Source organism: Sus scrofa, chromosome 15 (assembly GCF_000003025.6).
Source record: "Sus scrofa isolate TJ Tabasco breed Duroc chromosome 15, Sscrofa11.1, whole genome shotgun sequence".
In the NCBI taxonomy this organism is placed as follows: Eukaryota; Metazoa; Chordata; class Mammalia; order Artiodactyla; family Suidae; genus Sus; species Sus scrofa.
Window position 1 is genome coordinate 32,155,914 of NC_010457.5, and position 15,524 is coordinate 32,171,437.

General features: G+C 47.0%; 1 protein-coding gene across 1 annotated transcript in view; it reads left to right on the top strand.

Annotated features, from left to right (window-relative positions):
• Window positions 1-15,524, top strand: part of CYFIP1 (cytoplasmic FMR1 interacting protein 1) — a 110,665-nt gene that overhangs the window by 91,483 nt on the left and 3,658 nt on the right. The window contains 6 exon segments of the mRNA XM_021075607.1: window positions 5,525-5,668; window positions 5,920-6,010; window positions 9,209-9,339; window positions 13,081-13,153; window positions 13,897-13,991; window positions 14,959-15,197. Coding sequence (XP_020931266.1) covers window positions 5,525-5,668; window positions 5,920-6,010; window positions 9,209-9,339; window positions 13,081-13,153; window positions 13,897-13,991; window positions 14,959-15,197 — 773 coding nt within the window.

Here is a 15,524-nt window from a genome sequence, read left to right on the forward strand (position 1 = left end):
GTGTATATATATATGTATATAACTCGGTCACTTTGCTGTACAGTAGAAATTGACAGAAGAACAGTGTAAATCAACTATGATAGAAAAAACAAAATGGAAAAAATACAAATAAAAAAAAAAAAAAAAACCAAAAAAACCCAGAGTTGTTGCTTTGAGGATGGATGGGGGAGAGGGTTATATGTGAACCCACGACCAAGACATGGTCCTTGCAAGTCTGATAGGGTCCTGGGGGTGGATGCGGGACAGGCATTTGGTAGTGTTTCCACCTTGGTCAGTCTTGCACTTGATTGTCGGTTTAGACTCAGATTTTCTGTTGTGAGGGTCCCAGGTCTACCTGCATATTTGGTCAGTCTCCAGGAGGACTCAGAGCTGCTGTTTATTACAGCCAAAGAACGCAAAGGTGTAAGAGGGAAAGATGCATCAGGTGGTGATGGAAGCAGGTGCAGGCTTCCAGTGGTCCCTCCTGGGGGTCACATGGGACATACAGAGTGGTCCTGCCCTAGGAAGAAAAGCCCAGAGGAACACCCACATCCAAAGCCTTGACAGGGCAATAGACACACTCTAGTTACTGAAACCCCAGAACCCACAGAAGGAAAGGAGGATCTTGCCTTAAATCGCTCTTTGTACAAAATACCTAGACAAGCTTGTATGGCATGGTTAAGTGTCCCAAGTATAGAAAGCTGTTTCAATAGACAGCATTATAAGAGGTGAGTTCCCAGGAATTGCAGTCTGGCCTCCTTAGGATATTTGGAGCTGAGCAACCAGATCTGCTGTGCCAGTTCTTTGGAATCCTTGTCGTCCTAATGTGGTTCTGTGCACATAGAGGTAATATTCAGGACATTTATAAGAGGGGAAGGAGGAAGGATATAGGGACCTAAAAGGAGGAAAAGGTCGTTTACTTCACTCAAAGCCATAACATGTTGATAACAGTAGGTTGTGGTCGCTTATGTAATGTGTAATATAAGACCTGGAGCACAACTAAAAGACCTGTGCAAAGAGATACTCTCAGAAATGACACAGGTAAATCACAAGTTCTAAAAAATGTTTAAGTGACCTACAGGAAGACAGGAAGAATGACATGGAGCCTATTTAAGAACCTACTTAGGAGTTCCTGTTGTTAAGAACCCGACTATACATGAGGATGTGGGTTGGATCCCTGGCCTTGCTCAGTGGGTTAAAGGATCTGACACTGCCGCAAACTGCGGAGTAGGTTGTGGATGTAGCTCGGATCTGGCGTTGCTGTGGATGTGGTGTAGACTGGTGGCTCTGGCTTGGATTTGACCCCTAGTCTGGGAACTTCCACTACGCTGTGGGTTTGGCCCTAAGAAGACGCACGTGTGAGCACACACACACACACTCAAATAGTAATTACATGATGTGTAAATATATTAAGTATAAGTGGTCTGAAGACAGTTAAAAGTGATTGTGTAAGAAGCTCATTTCAAATTAATGATATAGGTAGGTTAAAAGTAAAAGGCTGGTATAAGATGTACCACACAAACATTAATCAGAGGAAGGCAGGAGTTACTGTATGAATATAGGATAAAGTAGATTTCAGAGCAAAGCAGATTTCAGGGACAAAGAGGGACAGTACATGTTGATAAAAAGGTCAAGACACCAAGAAAATACAGCAATCCTAAATGTTTATGCACCAAACAGCAGAGTTTCAAATAGTTGAAGCAAAAACTGACAGAAGTGAAAGGAGAACTGAACAACTCCACAGTAGTAGTTCGGGAAGTCAACATCCCTCTCATTTAGTAACCTAAAGAGTAAGTACACAGAAAATCAGCAGCCAAGAAGAACTAAACATCATCAACCAACAGGATATCATTGCCATATATAGAACACTTCAACCAACAACAGCAGAACACACATTCTTTTCAAGTGCCCATGGAGCATTCTCCAAGGTAGACCATATTCTGGGTCATCAGACAACCTCAATAAAATTAAAAGACTGGGAACAGAAGGTTATCTGATCACAGTGAACTCAGGTTCTAGTTTGACTAACAAAAAGATGACAAGAACATCTCCAAACACATAGAAATTAACATTTCTAAGTGATCCTTAGGGCAAGAGGAAGTCTTAAGGTAAATTAAAAAAGAGGAAAAAAAAAAAAACCTAACAAAAAAACCTTGAGCTGGATGAAATGCAAATGCATCAGAATTTGCAAGGTGCAGCCAAAGAAGTGCCAAGAGGGAAACACTGAATGCTTCCATTAGGAATCTCCCTGCAAAGTGTGTGCCTGTTTCCTCAGACAAGCTTGGAGGTCCTATCTATCAGAAATCAGGGCTGCTGTCCTCAGCTCCTATGCCCCCTACTTCCCCATCAGAGTCTGTCCTTGGGTGTCTTCCCTAGAAGACTGGGAGCAGGAAGATAGGGAGCAGTGAGGTGCTATGATGTATTTTTTTTTTTTTTTTAATTTTATTTTTTTACTTTTTTTTATTACTCAAATGAATTGATCACATCTGTAGTTGTATAATGATCATAACAATCTGATTTCACAGGATTTCCATCCCACAGCCCAAGCACATCCCCCCAACCCCCCAAACTGTCTCCTCCGGAGAGCATAAGTTTTTCAATGTCTATGAGTCAGCATCTGTTCTGCAAAGAAGTTCCATCTGTCCTTTTTTCAGATTACACATGTCAATGAAAGCATTTGATGTTGGTGTCTCATTGTATGGCTGACTTCACTTAGCATGATAGTTTCTAGGTCCATCCATGTTGCTAAGAATGCTGGTATTTCGTTCTTTTTGATGGCTGAGTAATATTCCATTGTGTATATGTACCACCTCTTCTTGATCCACTCCTCTGTCGATGGACATTTAGGTTGTTTCCATGTCTTGGCTATTGTAAATAGTGCTGCAATGAACATTGGAGTACATGTGTCTTTGCAAGTCATGGTTTTCTCTGGATAGATGCCCAGGAGTGGGATTTCTGGATCAAATGGGAATTCTCTTTTTAGCTTTCTGAGGAATCTCCATACTGCTTTCCACAGTGGTTGCACCAACTTACAGTCCCACCAACAGTGTACTAGGGTTCCTTTCTCTCCGCACCCTCTCCAGCACTTCTTGTTTGTAGACTTTTTGATGATGGCCATTCTGGCTGGTGTAAGGTGGTACCTCAGAGTGGTTTTGATTTGCATTTCTCTACTAATGAGTGATGTTGAACATCTTTTCATGTGTGTTTTGGCCATCTGTATGTCTTCTTTGGAGAATTGTCTGTTTAGATCTTCTGCCCATTTTTGAATGGGGTTGTTTGTTTTTTTGGTATGAAGCTGAAGAAGGTGTTTATAAATTTTGGAGATGAATCCCTTGTCAGTTGATTCCCTTACAAAAATTTTCTCCCATTCTGTGGGTTGTCTTTTCGTTTTGTTAAGGGTTTCCTTTGCTGTGCAGAAACTTTGAAGTTTGATTAGGTCCCATTTGTTTATTTTTGTTTTTATTGCCAATACTCTAAGAGGTGGATCTGAGAAGATGTTGCTGTCGTTGATGTCAGAGAGTGTTTGGCCTATGTTTTCCTCTAAGAGTTTTGTAGTATCTGGTCTTATATCTAGGTCTTTAATCTAGGTCTTTATGGAGTTTCTTTTTGTGTATGGTGTTAGGGAGTGTTCTACTTTCATGCTTTTCCATGTGGCTGTCCAGCTTTCCCAGCACCACTTATTGAACAAACTGTCCTTTCTCCATTGTATATCCTTGCCTCCTTTGTCATAGATGAGTTGGCTGTGGGTTGCGTGGGTTTAATTCTGGGCTTTCCTGTGCCACCGATCTATATTTCTGTTTTTGTGCCAGTACCATACGGTTTTGATGATTGTTGCATTGTAGTATAGTCTGAAGTCCGGGAGCCTGATTCCTCCAGCTCTGTTTTTCTTTTTCAGGATGCCTTTGGCTATTCTGGGTCTTTTGTGCTTCCAAACAAACATAAATATTTTGTTTGAGTTGTGTGAAAGATGTCCTTGGTAATTTGATAGGGGTTGCATTGAATCTGTAGATTGTCTTAGGTAATATAGTCATTTTGATAATATTGACTCTTCTAATCCAAGAGTATGGTATGTCTTTCCATCTATTTGTGTCGTCTTTGCTTTCTATCATCAGTGTCTTATAGTTTTCAGAGTACAGGTCTTTTGTCTCTTTAGGTAGGTTTACTCCTAGGTATTTTATTCTTTTGGGTGCAGTGGTAAACGGGATTGCTTCCCTAATTTCTCTTGCTGCTCTTTCAGTGTTAGTGTATAGAAATGCTGTTGATTTCTGTGTATTAATTTTCTATCCTGTCACTTTGCCATATTCATGGATGAGCTCTAACAGTTTTCTGGTAGAGTCTTTAGGATTCTCTAGGTATAGTATCATGTCATCTGCAGATAGTGATAGTTTTATTTCTTCCTTTCCAATTTGGATTCCTTTCATTTCTTTTTCTTCTCTGATGGCCGTGGCTAGGACTTACCTAGTTCGCTGTGTTGAAGAGTGGTGGCGAGAGCAGACGTCCTTGTCTTGTTCCTGATCTCAGCAGGAATTCTTTCAGCTTTTCACCATTGAGAATGATGTTTGCTGTGGGTTTGTCCTATGTGGCCTTTATCATGTTGAGGTAGGTTCCTGTTATGCCCACTTTCTGAAGGGATTTCAAAAAATTGCAGAGGAAGGGATTCTCCCAAACTCATTCTATGAGGCCACCATCACCCTGATACCACAACCAGACAAAGATACCACAACAAAAGAAAACTACGGGCCAATTTCACTGATGAACATCAATGCAAAATTCTCGGCAAAATACTAGCAAACCACATCCAACAATACATTAAAAGGATTGTACTTAATGATCAAGTGGGATTTATCCCAGGAATGCAAGGGTTCTTCAATATCTGCAAATCCATCAGTGTGATACACCACATTAACAAACTGAAGAATAAAAACCATATGATCCTCTCAGTAGACACAGAAAAAGCCTTTGACAAAATCCAACACCCACTTCTGATAAAAACCCTATGATGTATTCTTTTCTCATTCTAGGACCTCAAAATAGCTTCTCTGGGACTGGCAGTTTAATAAATATTGGAAAACCAAATGGATTTTTTTTTTCTTTCTTGTTAGCAAGCTGGTTTTCATGTCTTTTTTTTTTTTTTTGGTCTTGCCTTTTTAGGGCCACACCCATGGGATACAGAGGTTCCCAGGCTAGGGGTCAAATTGGAGTTGTAGCTGCCAGCCTACACCACAGCCAAAGCAATGTGGGATCTGAGCCGCGTCTACGACCTACACCATAGCTCACAACAACACCAGATCCTTAACCCACTGAGTGATCGAACCTGCATCCTCATGGATACTAGTTGGGTTCATTAATCACTGAGCCACAACGGGAACTCCTGGTTTTCATGTATTTAGGTTGAAAACATAGACACCAATAAAGGGCAGGCTAACGGGTTCTCTGGATCCTTCCACCTGCGGGTGCTGTGTGCAAATGCACTTATGTTATCGATCTTCATTTTCATCTGTGTGGTGGGGCAGCTTCATCAAGAGCTGACATTCTCTGTCCCCAGGCTTTAAACCTGGCCTATTCGAGCATCTATGGCAGCTACCGGAACTTCGTGGGCCCCCCCCACTTCCAGGTCATCTGCCGGCTGCTTGGCTACCAGGGCATCGCAGTGGTCATGGAAGAGCTGCTGAAGGTGGTTAAGAGCCTGGTATGTTCACCTCGGGTGCACCTCCTTCCCAGGGGAAGGATTCTGCACCCAGTCCCTATGTGGGGAGGGACTTTCCCTTCCATCAGGGTTGCTTTCCTTTTGTGGGTGGGGTTTCCTTTCCAGCCACAGTGATTCTCAGTACCGGGTCATTGCCGTGCATTTTACTAACAGGCACCTTTTCAAAAGTCCACATTACACCCATGGCCTGCGCGGCAGCGGGGCTGGTGGCTGACACAGCCTGTCTCCTACAGCTGCAAGGCACCATCCTGCAGTACGTGAAGACGCTGATGGAGGTGATGCCCAAGGTCTGCCGGCTGCCGCGGCACGAGTACGGCTCCCCTGGTGAGCATGGTGCCTTCCTGGGGTGCATGGGGAGGGACAGTGTCAGCCCCAGGTCTCAGGATGGGAAATCAAGTCAGAAATTACTGATAAGCATCAGATCTGCTTTCTCCTGGTGAGAGGAGATGGAGAGCCCAACCCCATTGTTTCCAGCAGGACAAATAAAGGAGCCTTTTATCCGGAAGCAGGTGTGCAGGAGGGTGTGTGGCACTTGCCATTTTAAGTGGGAAAGCTGGGTTGGGGGGTGACAGGGCTGTGACCCCTGTGCGCCTGGGCTCTCCGGCAACATCAGGATCTTGATGATCACTGAGCAGGGAGGGGCAGGCAGCTCCACTGGCAGGTACAGCTGCTGCAGGGCTTGTGCGGCCCAGGCCTCGGGGGCAGCCCAGATGGTGCATCCTGTCTGTCTGTCTCGCAGCCTCCCCCTAATGAGAGTCTCTCTTGTTGCCTGGCTGACTGTAGGGCCCTCAGGAAGATGCGCCCTTCTGGGTGCCAGACCTGCATGTCCTGACAAGAGCAGGTTTGGGGTTCTCCACTTAAACAGCATTGTCTGTCATAAAATTGGACTCTCGGAACCTTTTTCTCTTAACAAACTACCTCTTGTTTCGCATCCATTAATACTTTCTTGAAAGCGGGACAACTATCCTGTCTAGTGAGTTTGGCCCACACGTGGGTCGCTGACAAGAGGTGGTTCTGATAGGCAGCTGGCCAGTGTGGCTGCGCCCCCAGATGTTGCAGGTTCCGGCCCCAGCTGTTGTTGGTCTTTGAGGAGACAGGCACCCCTGTGGGCCACTGGGAAGGGAAATAACTATTGGTATGCCCTGGCTTAGGGGAACCTCAGAGCATAGATGAGTAATATTGGGGTAATGGAACTGATGCTTGGGTCCTGACTACAGGTGAACATTTTATTTTTTTATTTTTTGTCTTTTTAGGGCCACACCCATGGCATATGGAGGTTCGCAGGCTAGGGATCGAATTGGAGCTTTAGCTGCCGGCCTACACAACAGCCACAGCAATGTGGGATCCGAGCCATGTCTGTGACCTACACCACAGTTCACTGCAACCCCGGATCCTTAACCCACTGAGCGAGGCCAGGGATCCAGTCTGTGCCCTCATGGATGCTAGTCAGATTCATTTCCGCTGAGCCATGACAGGAACACCCAAGTGGACATTTTAAATGTCAAAGACAAAGCCGTTTGGGTCATATCCAGAGCTAGTCTTCAGGGCTTCTCTCCACACATCTTTACACAGCTGGCATGGACTGCCGTGCGGATAGCACCATGATGCCTGTTGGGCAGTGACACATGTGAAGGAGCGTTCCCTCCCCCAACAGGGTCTGTGTGCACACTAGGGAGGAATGGGGTAGGGGGTGGACGAGGAAGGAGGAAGGGCCTCAGGCAGGCTGGGCCATGGGGTCCTTGCAGAATGGCACTCAGACCTAACCTGTTGGGGTGAGGGGTTTGAAATATCCTAAGTCTCCAACTTTGTTAGTCTCAGGGTTGTTTTAGCTATTCTAGGTCTTGTGTATGACTGTAAGTTCTGGAGTCATGGAGTTCCTGTCATGGCACAATGGGTTAAGAATCTGACTGCAGTAGCTCGGGTCACTGTGGAGGCACAGATGTGGCCAGAAAAGTAAATAAATAAATTGTGGAATCAGCTCAGGCATTACTTTCTTCATCTTGTTCTTCTTCTTTTTTTTTTTTTTTTTTTTGCTTTTTAGGGCTACACTTTCAGCATACGGAAATTCCAAAGCTAGGGGTTGAATTGGAGCTGTAGCCACTGGCCTACACCACAACCACAGCAACTCGGGAGCCAAGCCGTGTCTGTGACCTACACAACTCACGGCAATGCCGGATCCTTAACCTACTGAGCAAGGCCAGGGATCGAACCTGAGTCTTCATGGATGCTAGTTAGGTTCGTTACTGCTGCAGCTCAGGGATTTCTGACTGGTCAGCATTGAATGGGATACATTGAGTTCTCGCCAGGCTTTTTGCCTGTGTCTCTTCCCGCTTTATTAAGGCTGCCAAGGCCTCTGGGATGATGGTGAAGATTCATTGTCTTGCTCTGGAGCTCTGGGAGAAGGCAAGCAGGTTTCACCCTATGAGCTGCAGGGTTTTTGTAGATGCCCTTTATCAGATTAAGAACATTCCCTTTTGTATCTATGAAGGGATATAGAATTTCACCAGTAACCTTCTAGGTCTGCTGGAGATGATGATATGGTTTTTCTTAGTTATTCTTGCAATGTGATGCCTCCTCTGTGAAGATAGAGGCAGACCTCAGCAATACTACGGGTATGATTCCAGACAACCACAGTAAAACAGATATCACAATAAAGTGAGCCACGAGAATTTATTGCCCAGGGCATGTCGAGTTGTGTTTATACTGTACTATAATCTATTAAGTATGCAGTAGTGTTTGTCTTAAAAAATATATATACCTTTAAAAACAATTCATGGGAGTTCCCATTATGGAGCAGAGGAAAAGAATCTGATCAGGAACCATGAGGTTGCAGATTTGATTCCTGGCCTTGCTCAGTGGGTTAAGGATTTGGCATTGCTGTAAGCTGCGGTGTAGGTCGCAGATGTGGCTTGGATCCTGCATTGCTGTGGCTGTGGTGTAGGCTGGCAGCTGTAGCTCTGATGGGACCCCTAGCCTGGGAACCTCCATATGCCATGGGTGTGGCCCTAAAAAAAAAAAATAAAAACTAAAAAATAAAACACTTCATGCTAAAAAATGCTAACCATCACCTGAGCTTTTAGCAAATCGTGATCATTTTGCAATAGTAACATCGAAGATCACTGATTCCAGGTCACCATAACAAAATAATAATGGAAAAGTCAAAAATATTGTAAGAACTTCCAAAATATGACAGAGACATCAAGTGAGCAGATGCTGTTGGAAGAAATGGCACCTGTAGACCTGAGTGCTGCAGACCTTCAATTTGTCAAAAACACAGTATCTGCAAAGCACACTGAAACAAGCTGTGCTTTACAGATGTGACGGAAGGAGGCTTTGGCGCTGAGGCCCAGGGCCCAGGTGGTGGACAGACCACCACTGCAGGGAAGGCGCTGGGGTCAGGACGCATGGGGGCGTGGTGGTGGAGTCAGAATGCTCGTGGCCAGCAGTGGTGCCTCTGGCTGTGGACCCCAGACCGCACTCTGCGGGGCTCCCTTCCCTCCAGCTCATTCTCTGTCTCCACAGGCATCCTGGAGTTCTTCCACCACCAGCTGAAGGACATCGTGGAGTACGCGGAGCTGAAGACCGTGTGCTTCCAGAACCTGCGGGAGGTGGGCAATGCCGTCCTCTTCTGCCTGCTCATCGAGCAGAGCCTGGTGAGTGCCCAGCCCTGCCCTGCCCCACGTCCATGGGTGAGGGGAGGGGGCCTTCTTTGGAGGCTTGGTTTACTGGGGTTATTTAGTAGGGGGAGGGGAGCAAGAGTTGGGAAACACTATTTTTTTCCCATGACTATTTGGGCTTTAATTTCAATTTTTTTTCCCCTACAGCTAAAAAACAAAAATGTCACTTAGTTCATCATTTAGGAATGTATTACTGTGTAAGAATTCTTACTGTGGTATGAATAATGTTTATATTATTATATAGTGTTTGCTGCATCTAAATTATGTGACATGCATGTAAGCTGCCTATGTGAACTTGTCTGTGATGGAAGGTTCTGTAGCTTAAGCTTGAAGTGTGACTTCATGTGACTGAAGAGCTAATTTTTAATGTTACTGAATTTTTTACCTTTTTTTAACTTTTATTTTTAGGGCCACACCCATGGCATATGGAAGTTCCCAGGCTAGGAGTTGAATCAGAGCCACAGCTGCCAGCCTACACCACAGCAACACAGGATCTGAGCCTCATCTGTGACCTACACCATGGCTCACGGCAACACTAAATCCTTAACCCCTGAGCAAGGCCCGGGATTGAACCTGCGTCATCAAGGATACTATTTGGGTTCTTAACCTGCTGAGCCACAATGGGAACTCCCCATTTTCTTTTCCCTGAAGATTCTGTGGTCCATGTGTGGTTCCTGGGCAGGTGGCCCTGCCCTGCAGGAGTCCCTGTCCCCACCCTCTCCTGCCCTCTGTGCACCATCACCCTTCACTTCCTCCTGCTCCATCTCACCTGTCAGTGCCCCTTGTGTGGTGGCAAGAAGCCAAGCTCTGTGTTGGGTGACTCTGCTCCCAGGCCCTGCTCAGGCTGGAATTTCCTGAAGTTGCTTTTGTCCTTTTGGAAATCGGGGGTGTTTTGCAGTAGGTCCACCAGGGTAGGATTCTGCAGGGTGGAAGATGCATGGGTCTTCTCACTCCATCTCATCACACCCTAACTCTAGACCCTGCGCTCTCCTTGGTGGTGGTTTCAGTGTCTCTGAGGAAGGTGGTGATAAAGTATGTTTGACATCTGTGTGTTCTCCCATTAATATCAGCGGAGATGTTAAGCCTATAGATGTGTCCTCCAAATTGTCACATTAGGAAATACGGGTAAACATCACCCAGCTGCAGGGGGCACCACGAGCCTGTGGTGAGGCCCCCAGGGTAGAGGTGGCCCCACCTGGCACCAGGATTTGGTTCAGTATCCAAAACTGTTGATCTCAGTCTGAACCTCTGCACTGGGGAGATGCTTCTAGCTTACTGTAGAAGGGTTGTTTTGTTTTACTTTTTTCTTTTTTTCTTTTTAGGGCTACACCTGTGGCATATGGAATCGGAGCTGCAGCGGCCAGCCTACACCACAGCCACAGCAACGCCAGATCTGAGCCACATCTGCAACCTACACTGCAACTTGTGGCAACGCCAGATCCCTGACCCACTGAGCGAGGCCAGGGATCAAAACCACATCCTCACAGAGATCCTTAACCCTCTGAGCCACAGCAGAAACTCCTTGTTTGTTTTTTTACATTCTGTCTCTAAGCTCAACCTGAAAATTTTGATAAGGTAGGGTTTTTTAAGCTTTTATATGTATGTTTATGAAACTTTTTGTTTTAGAATAGTTTTAGATTGTTTTTAATGCTGGATTTTATAGCATTCTCCCTCTGTCCCTGGTGTGGTTTGGGGCAGAAATTTGAGTTCATTGGTAAAACGACCCCTGGAAGCAGCACTGATGGCCAAGTGGCCCCTCCAGAGTGTGTCGCCAGTGGGCAGGAACTTTTACCACCTACAGAGCCTCCACCTGTGTGGCTCAACCCCAGCAGTTCCCCCCCTCATCAAAGTTTCTCGTTGGCCACCATTGGCCAGGCCACTCTTTTGCAGTGATTCACATGCCAAGGGTCCTCCTACCCTCTGGTGATGCAGTTGGGCCAGTTGCCTGTCTCTATTTGGCTTTTTTTCACTCGACAGTAAATATATCCTGATAGTCACTCCATGTTAGTAAGTGGTAACGTTCCTCAGGCTGTTTGCAGCTTCCTGTCCCACAGACATCGTGCTCTGTTCTGTGTGTAGCAAGCCCTCGCCATCTGCCACCTACCTGCCTTCTTTCTGCGTGTCCTCCCTCCGTCCCCACACCGCCTTCTCTTCGTGCAGGAGGCCTGGGACCAGGTCCTGTGTGTGTGCTGGCCTCAAAGGGCTCCTGTCACATGGATTCTGTGTGAAGTGCTAGTGTTGCTGCTGGACTTGGGGACAGGACTGGCGGGGCCAGCCCCTCTGGAGGGTTCTGGCAGAGCAGGGGTGGCTGATTGGCTGCTGCACCGGGTTGTGTTAGGTGACGATGGGACCTCACTGGATGGGTACCAAGTTTCTCTTCCTAATCTCTTTTTTTTCGGGGGGGGGGTGCTTTCAGGGCCACACCTGAGGCATATGGAGGTTCCCAAGCTAGGAGTCGAGTCAGAGCTGCAGCTGCAGCCTACACCACAGCCACAGCAACGCCAGATCCGAGCCGCCTCTGCAACCTATGCTGCAGCTCACGGCAATGCTGGATCCTCAACCCACTGGGCGAGGTGAGGGATCGAACCCACGTCCACATGGATGCTAGTTGGGTTCATTGCTGCTGAGCCACGACAGGAATTCCTCTTCCTTTTCTTGGTCTTTGCTCTCTCTTTGTGGAGACCCTCAGAAGGGATATTCATCAGTCAGCCTATGTCTTCACTCTGGTCCCCTTTTTGTTTTGGACAGGTGGTTTGACTAAGGTTTCAGGGTGGTGTAGAGTCAGAGGTGTGAGAGCCCCTCCTCTCCTTCTGCCCTGAGGTGAACGCACTGCACCCAAGGTGCCTTCCCTTGTTTCCAGGCCCTCAGACTTGGGAAGGGCGCCTTGTTCTTGACCATCTTGGGGTTCCTGGTGGGTTTTTTAAAAGTGTTTCTGTAACCCCTGTGATAGTGGAAGTATACTTCTCTCTGCACTGCATTATTCTGGAGATCGGGTTTTATTGCTTCTTTACAGGAGTTTATGATCCAAAAACAGGTTCAGAGCGACAGCTTGTTTTGGGCTCTGGGGAATCGCTGATGCTGCCCTTTCCTTCTGCCTCCTGTGCTGTTTGCACAGGAACTACCTTCTTCCTGTCTGCAGGGAGGGCAGCCAGACTATAAATACCCGGGCCATGCTCAGTGCTGTGTCTACTCAGGTCTGTGTTTAAATTGGTCAAAAGTAAGTAAAACTGGAGTTCCTGTTGTGACACAGCGGAAGCGAACCCGACTAGGAACCATGAGGTTGCTGGTTTGATCCCTGGCCTCGCTCAGTGGGTTGAGGATCTGGCATTGCCGTGAGCTGTGGGGTAGGTTGAAGATGTGGCTCTGATCCTGTGTTGCTGTGGCTCTGGCGTAGGCCGGAAGCTGCAGGTCCGGTCCAATTCGACCCCTAGCCTGGGAACCTCCATATGCTGCATGTGCAGCCCTAAAAAAAAAAAGTAAACCTGATAATTCAGTTCCTCAGCCGCATCCCAAGTCCTTATGACATATGGCTGGTAGGTACCTTAACAACATAGATCGGGGACATTTCCACTGTCACAGAGACGCCTGTTGGACAGTACAGCTTGCAGTGTTTATGTTATACCAAGTGAAAAAGATGTGTCTTGTTTTCAGCACCCAGTTTCTTTGTCCCTCTTTGCTGTGAGATAAGCTGTCGCAGCTTCTCTGTCTGTGTTCTAGTCTTTGGAAGAAGTGTGTGACCTGCTGCATGCAGCCCCGTTCCAGAACATATTGCCGAGAGTCCACGTGAAAGGTAAGCCAGGCCTCTGACTGGGGATGCACGTCGGTGAGACCAGAGAACTGAAGGCCAACTCTGTCTTTGGTGCCTTTTCAGTCGGGACCTGGGGTAACTGGTAACATGAGGTAGTTAAGTGAGTTTCGAGTCAATGCAGTACTTTGGCCTGAAGTGCTCCCTGGATGTGCTCTAGAAGAGCATGGGAGTGGGGCCGTCGGGGGTCTGTGAAACAAGCACCCTGAGCTCAAGGTCACCACAGCAGATGGGCATAGAGCATGCGCTGTACCGTGCTCTGCTTTATTACATTTGGGTTTTTCAGTAAGTTTTAAAAACTACATATTGAGGACCTCCCGCTGTGACACGGTGGGATTGGCGGCATCTCTGGAGTGCTGGGATGCAGGATCAATCCCTGGCCCGACCCAGTGCGTTAAGGATCCAGCGTTGCTGCAGCTATGGTCGCGATTGCAACTCACATCTGATCCCTGACCTGGGAACTCCACATGCCGTGGTGTGGCCAAATAAAAAAAAGAAAAAACAATAAAAAAAATAAAGGTTGCATATTGAACAGAGAATCAGTCCCCTCTTTTTGAATTAAAATATAGCAAATGAGCCAGTTCCATGAAGGAATTTTCAAGGAGAATCTACATGTTAACTTAAATATTTTTCATTTGTTGTTCTTTTTTCTGGGCAAAGTGAAACTTGTGCAGTTGTTATTCATTCATACAAAGGAATAGAGTGTAATGTATCTTTTTCCACTGCAGAGGGAGAGAGACTTGATGCCAAAATGAAAAGACTAGAATCAAAGTACGCCCCACTTCATCTTGTCCCTCTGATTGAAAGACTGGGAACCCCTCAGGTAACTCATGCCGGGGCCCCTGCTGCTGCTGCGAGCTGAGTGTCCAGGTCAGGCCATGGGCACAGTTGGGGCTGGAGGTGGGACAGGCCTGCTTAGGCCCCAGTGTCTCAAGTGGGGTTCATAACAGGACCTTGTCACAGAGTGGCTGGGATGTTAGAATGAGCTAACATGTGGAAAGGACTTAGGATGTCAGCTGGCACGTGGCTGTTTTTCTTGGCCGTCCCTTTACAAAGAAGGCTTTCTCCTAGGTTTCGAACAACAGGCAGGATGTTAGGGAGGTGTTCCCCGGCCTTAACTTGCACTTGCTACATTTGGACGAGACAGCTCTTTGCTGTGGGGACTGACCTATGAATTGTAGGATGTTGAGCAGGATCCCTGGCCTCTACCCACCAGATGCCGCTAGACCCATCCCAAGCTCTGACAACCACAGACATCTCCGTACACTGGCCAGATGTCCTCTGGAGGCAAATCACTCCCTGTTAAGAACAGCTGTACTTGACTGTTCTCCTCGACTCTAGAATATATTTAATATTTAGTCTGATAAAACATATAGGTAATAGCTGACATATTTACTTTGTTGATGCTTATTTCTAAATCAGTAGTTTCTGGAGTTCCCACTGTGACTCAGTGGAAATGAACCTGACCAGTAGCCATGAGGACTGGGGTTTGATCCCTAGCCTCGCTCAGTGGATTAAAGATCTGGCATGGCTGTGAGCTGTGGTGTAGGTCAGACACAGCTCAGATCCTGTGGCTGTGGTGTGCTGGCAGCTGCAGGTCTGATTCAACTCCTAGCCTGGGAACTTCATATGCTATGGGTGTGGCCCTGGGAAAAAAAAAAGCAAACAAATAAATAAAAGCAGTAGTTTCCAAGCTGGACTCGTGTCTGGTGAGTCAAAAGCAAAACTGGAGGAGTATGGTGTCCACATTGCAGCCTCCTGCCACACCCGTGGCCCTTTTCTTCCTACAGCAAATTGCAATAGCGAGAGAGGGGGACCTGCTGACAAAGGAGCGTCTCTGCTGTGGCCTGTCCATGTTTGAAGTCATCCTGACTCGGATCCGGACCTTTCTGGATGACCCCATCTGGCGTGGGCCTCTGCCCAGCAACGGGGTCATGCACGTGGATGACTGCGTCGAGTTTCACAGGCTGTGGAGCGCCATGCAGTTTGTCTACTGCATTCCCGTGGGGACACATGAGTTTACGGTTGAGTAAGTGTGTGCCCGGGGGAGGGGGAGGGGGGGAGAGAAGCTGGCGTTTGGTTAACGCAGCAAAGCGCCTTCCTCTGGAAACGGTCGCCCAGATTGCTGAGCTGCTGTAAAGCTGTTTAAATGGGGGGCTCTTACCTGATGCCCAGGCTGGGCCTCCAGGCTGGGCTTCCGGAGTTCTTTGAACCCTTGGGGACTTACACAAGTCAGATGAGCATCTTGCTGGATCCAATGGCCACAGTGTCATGAACTCATTCTTCATGGAGAGGCCATGTTCTAAAAGGAAGTTAGGAAACACTTTGGCCGAGGAACCAAAGAGAGGTGTTTATC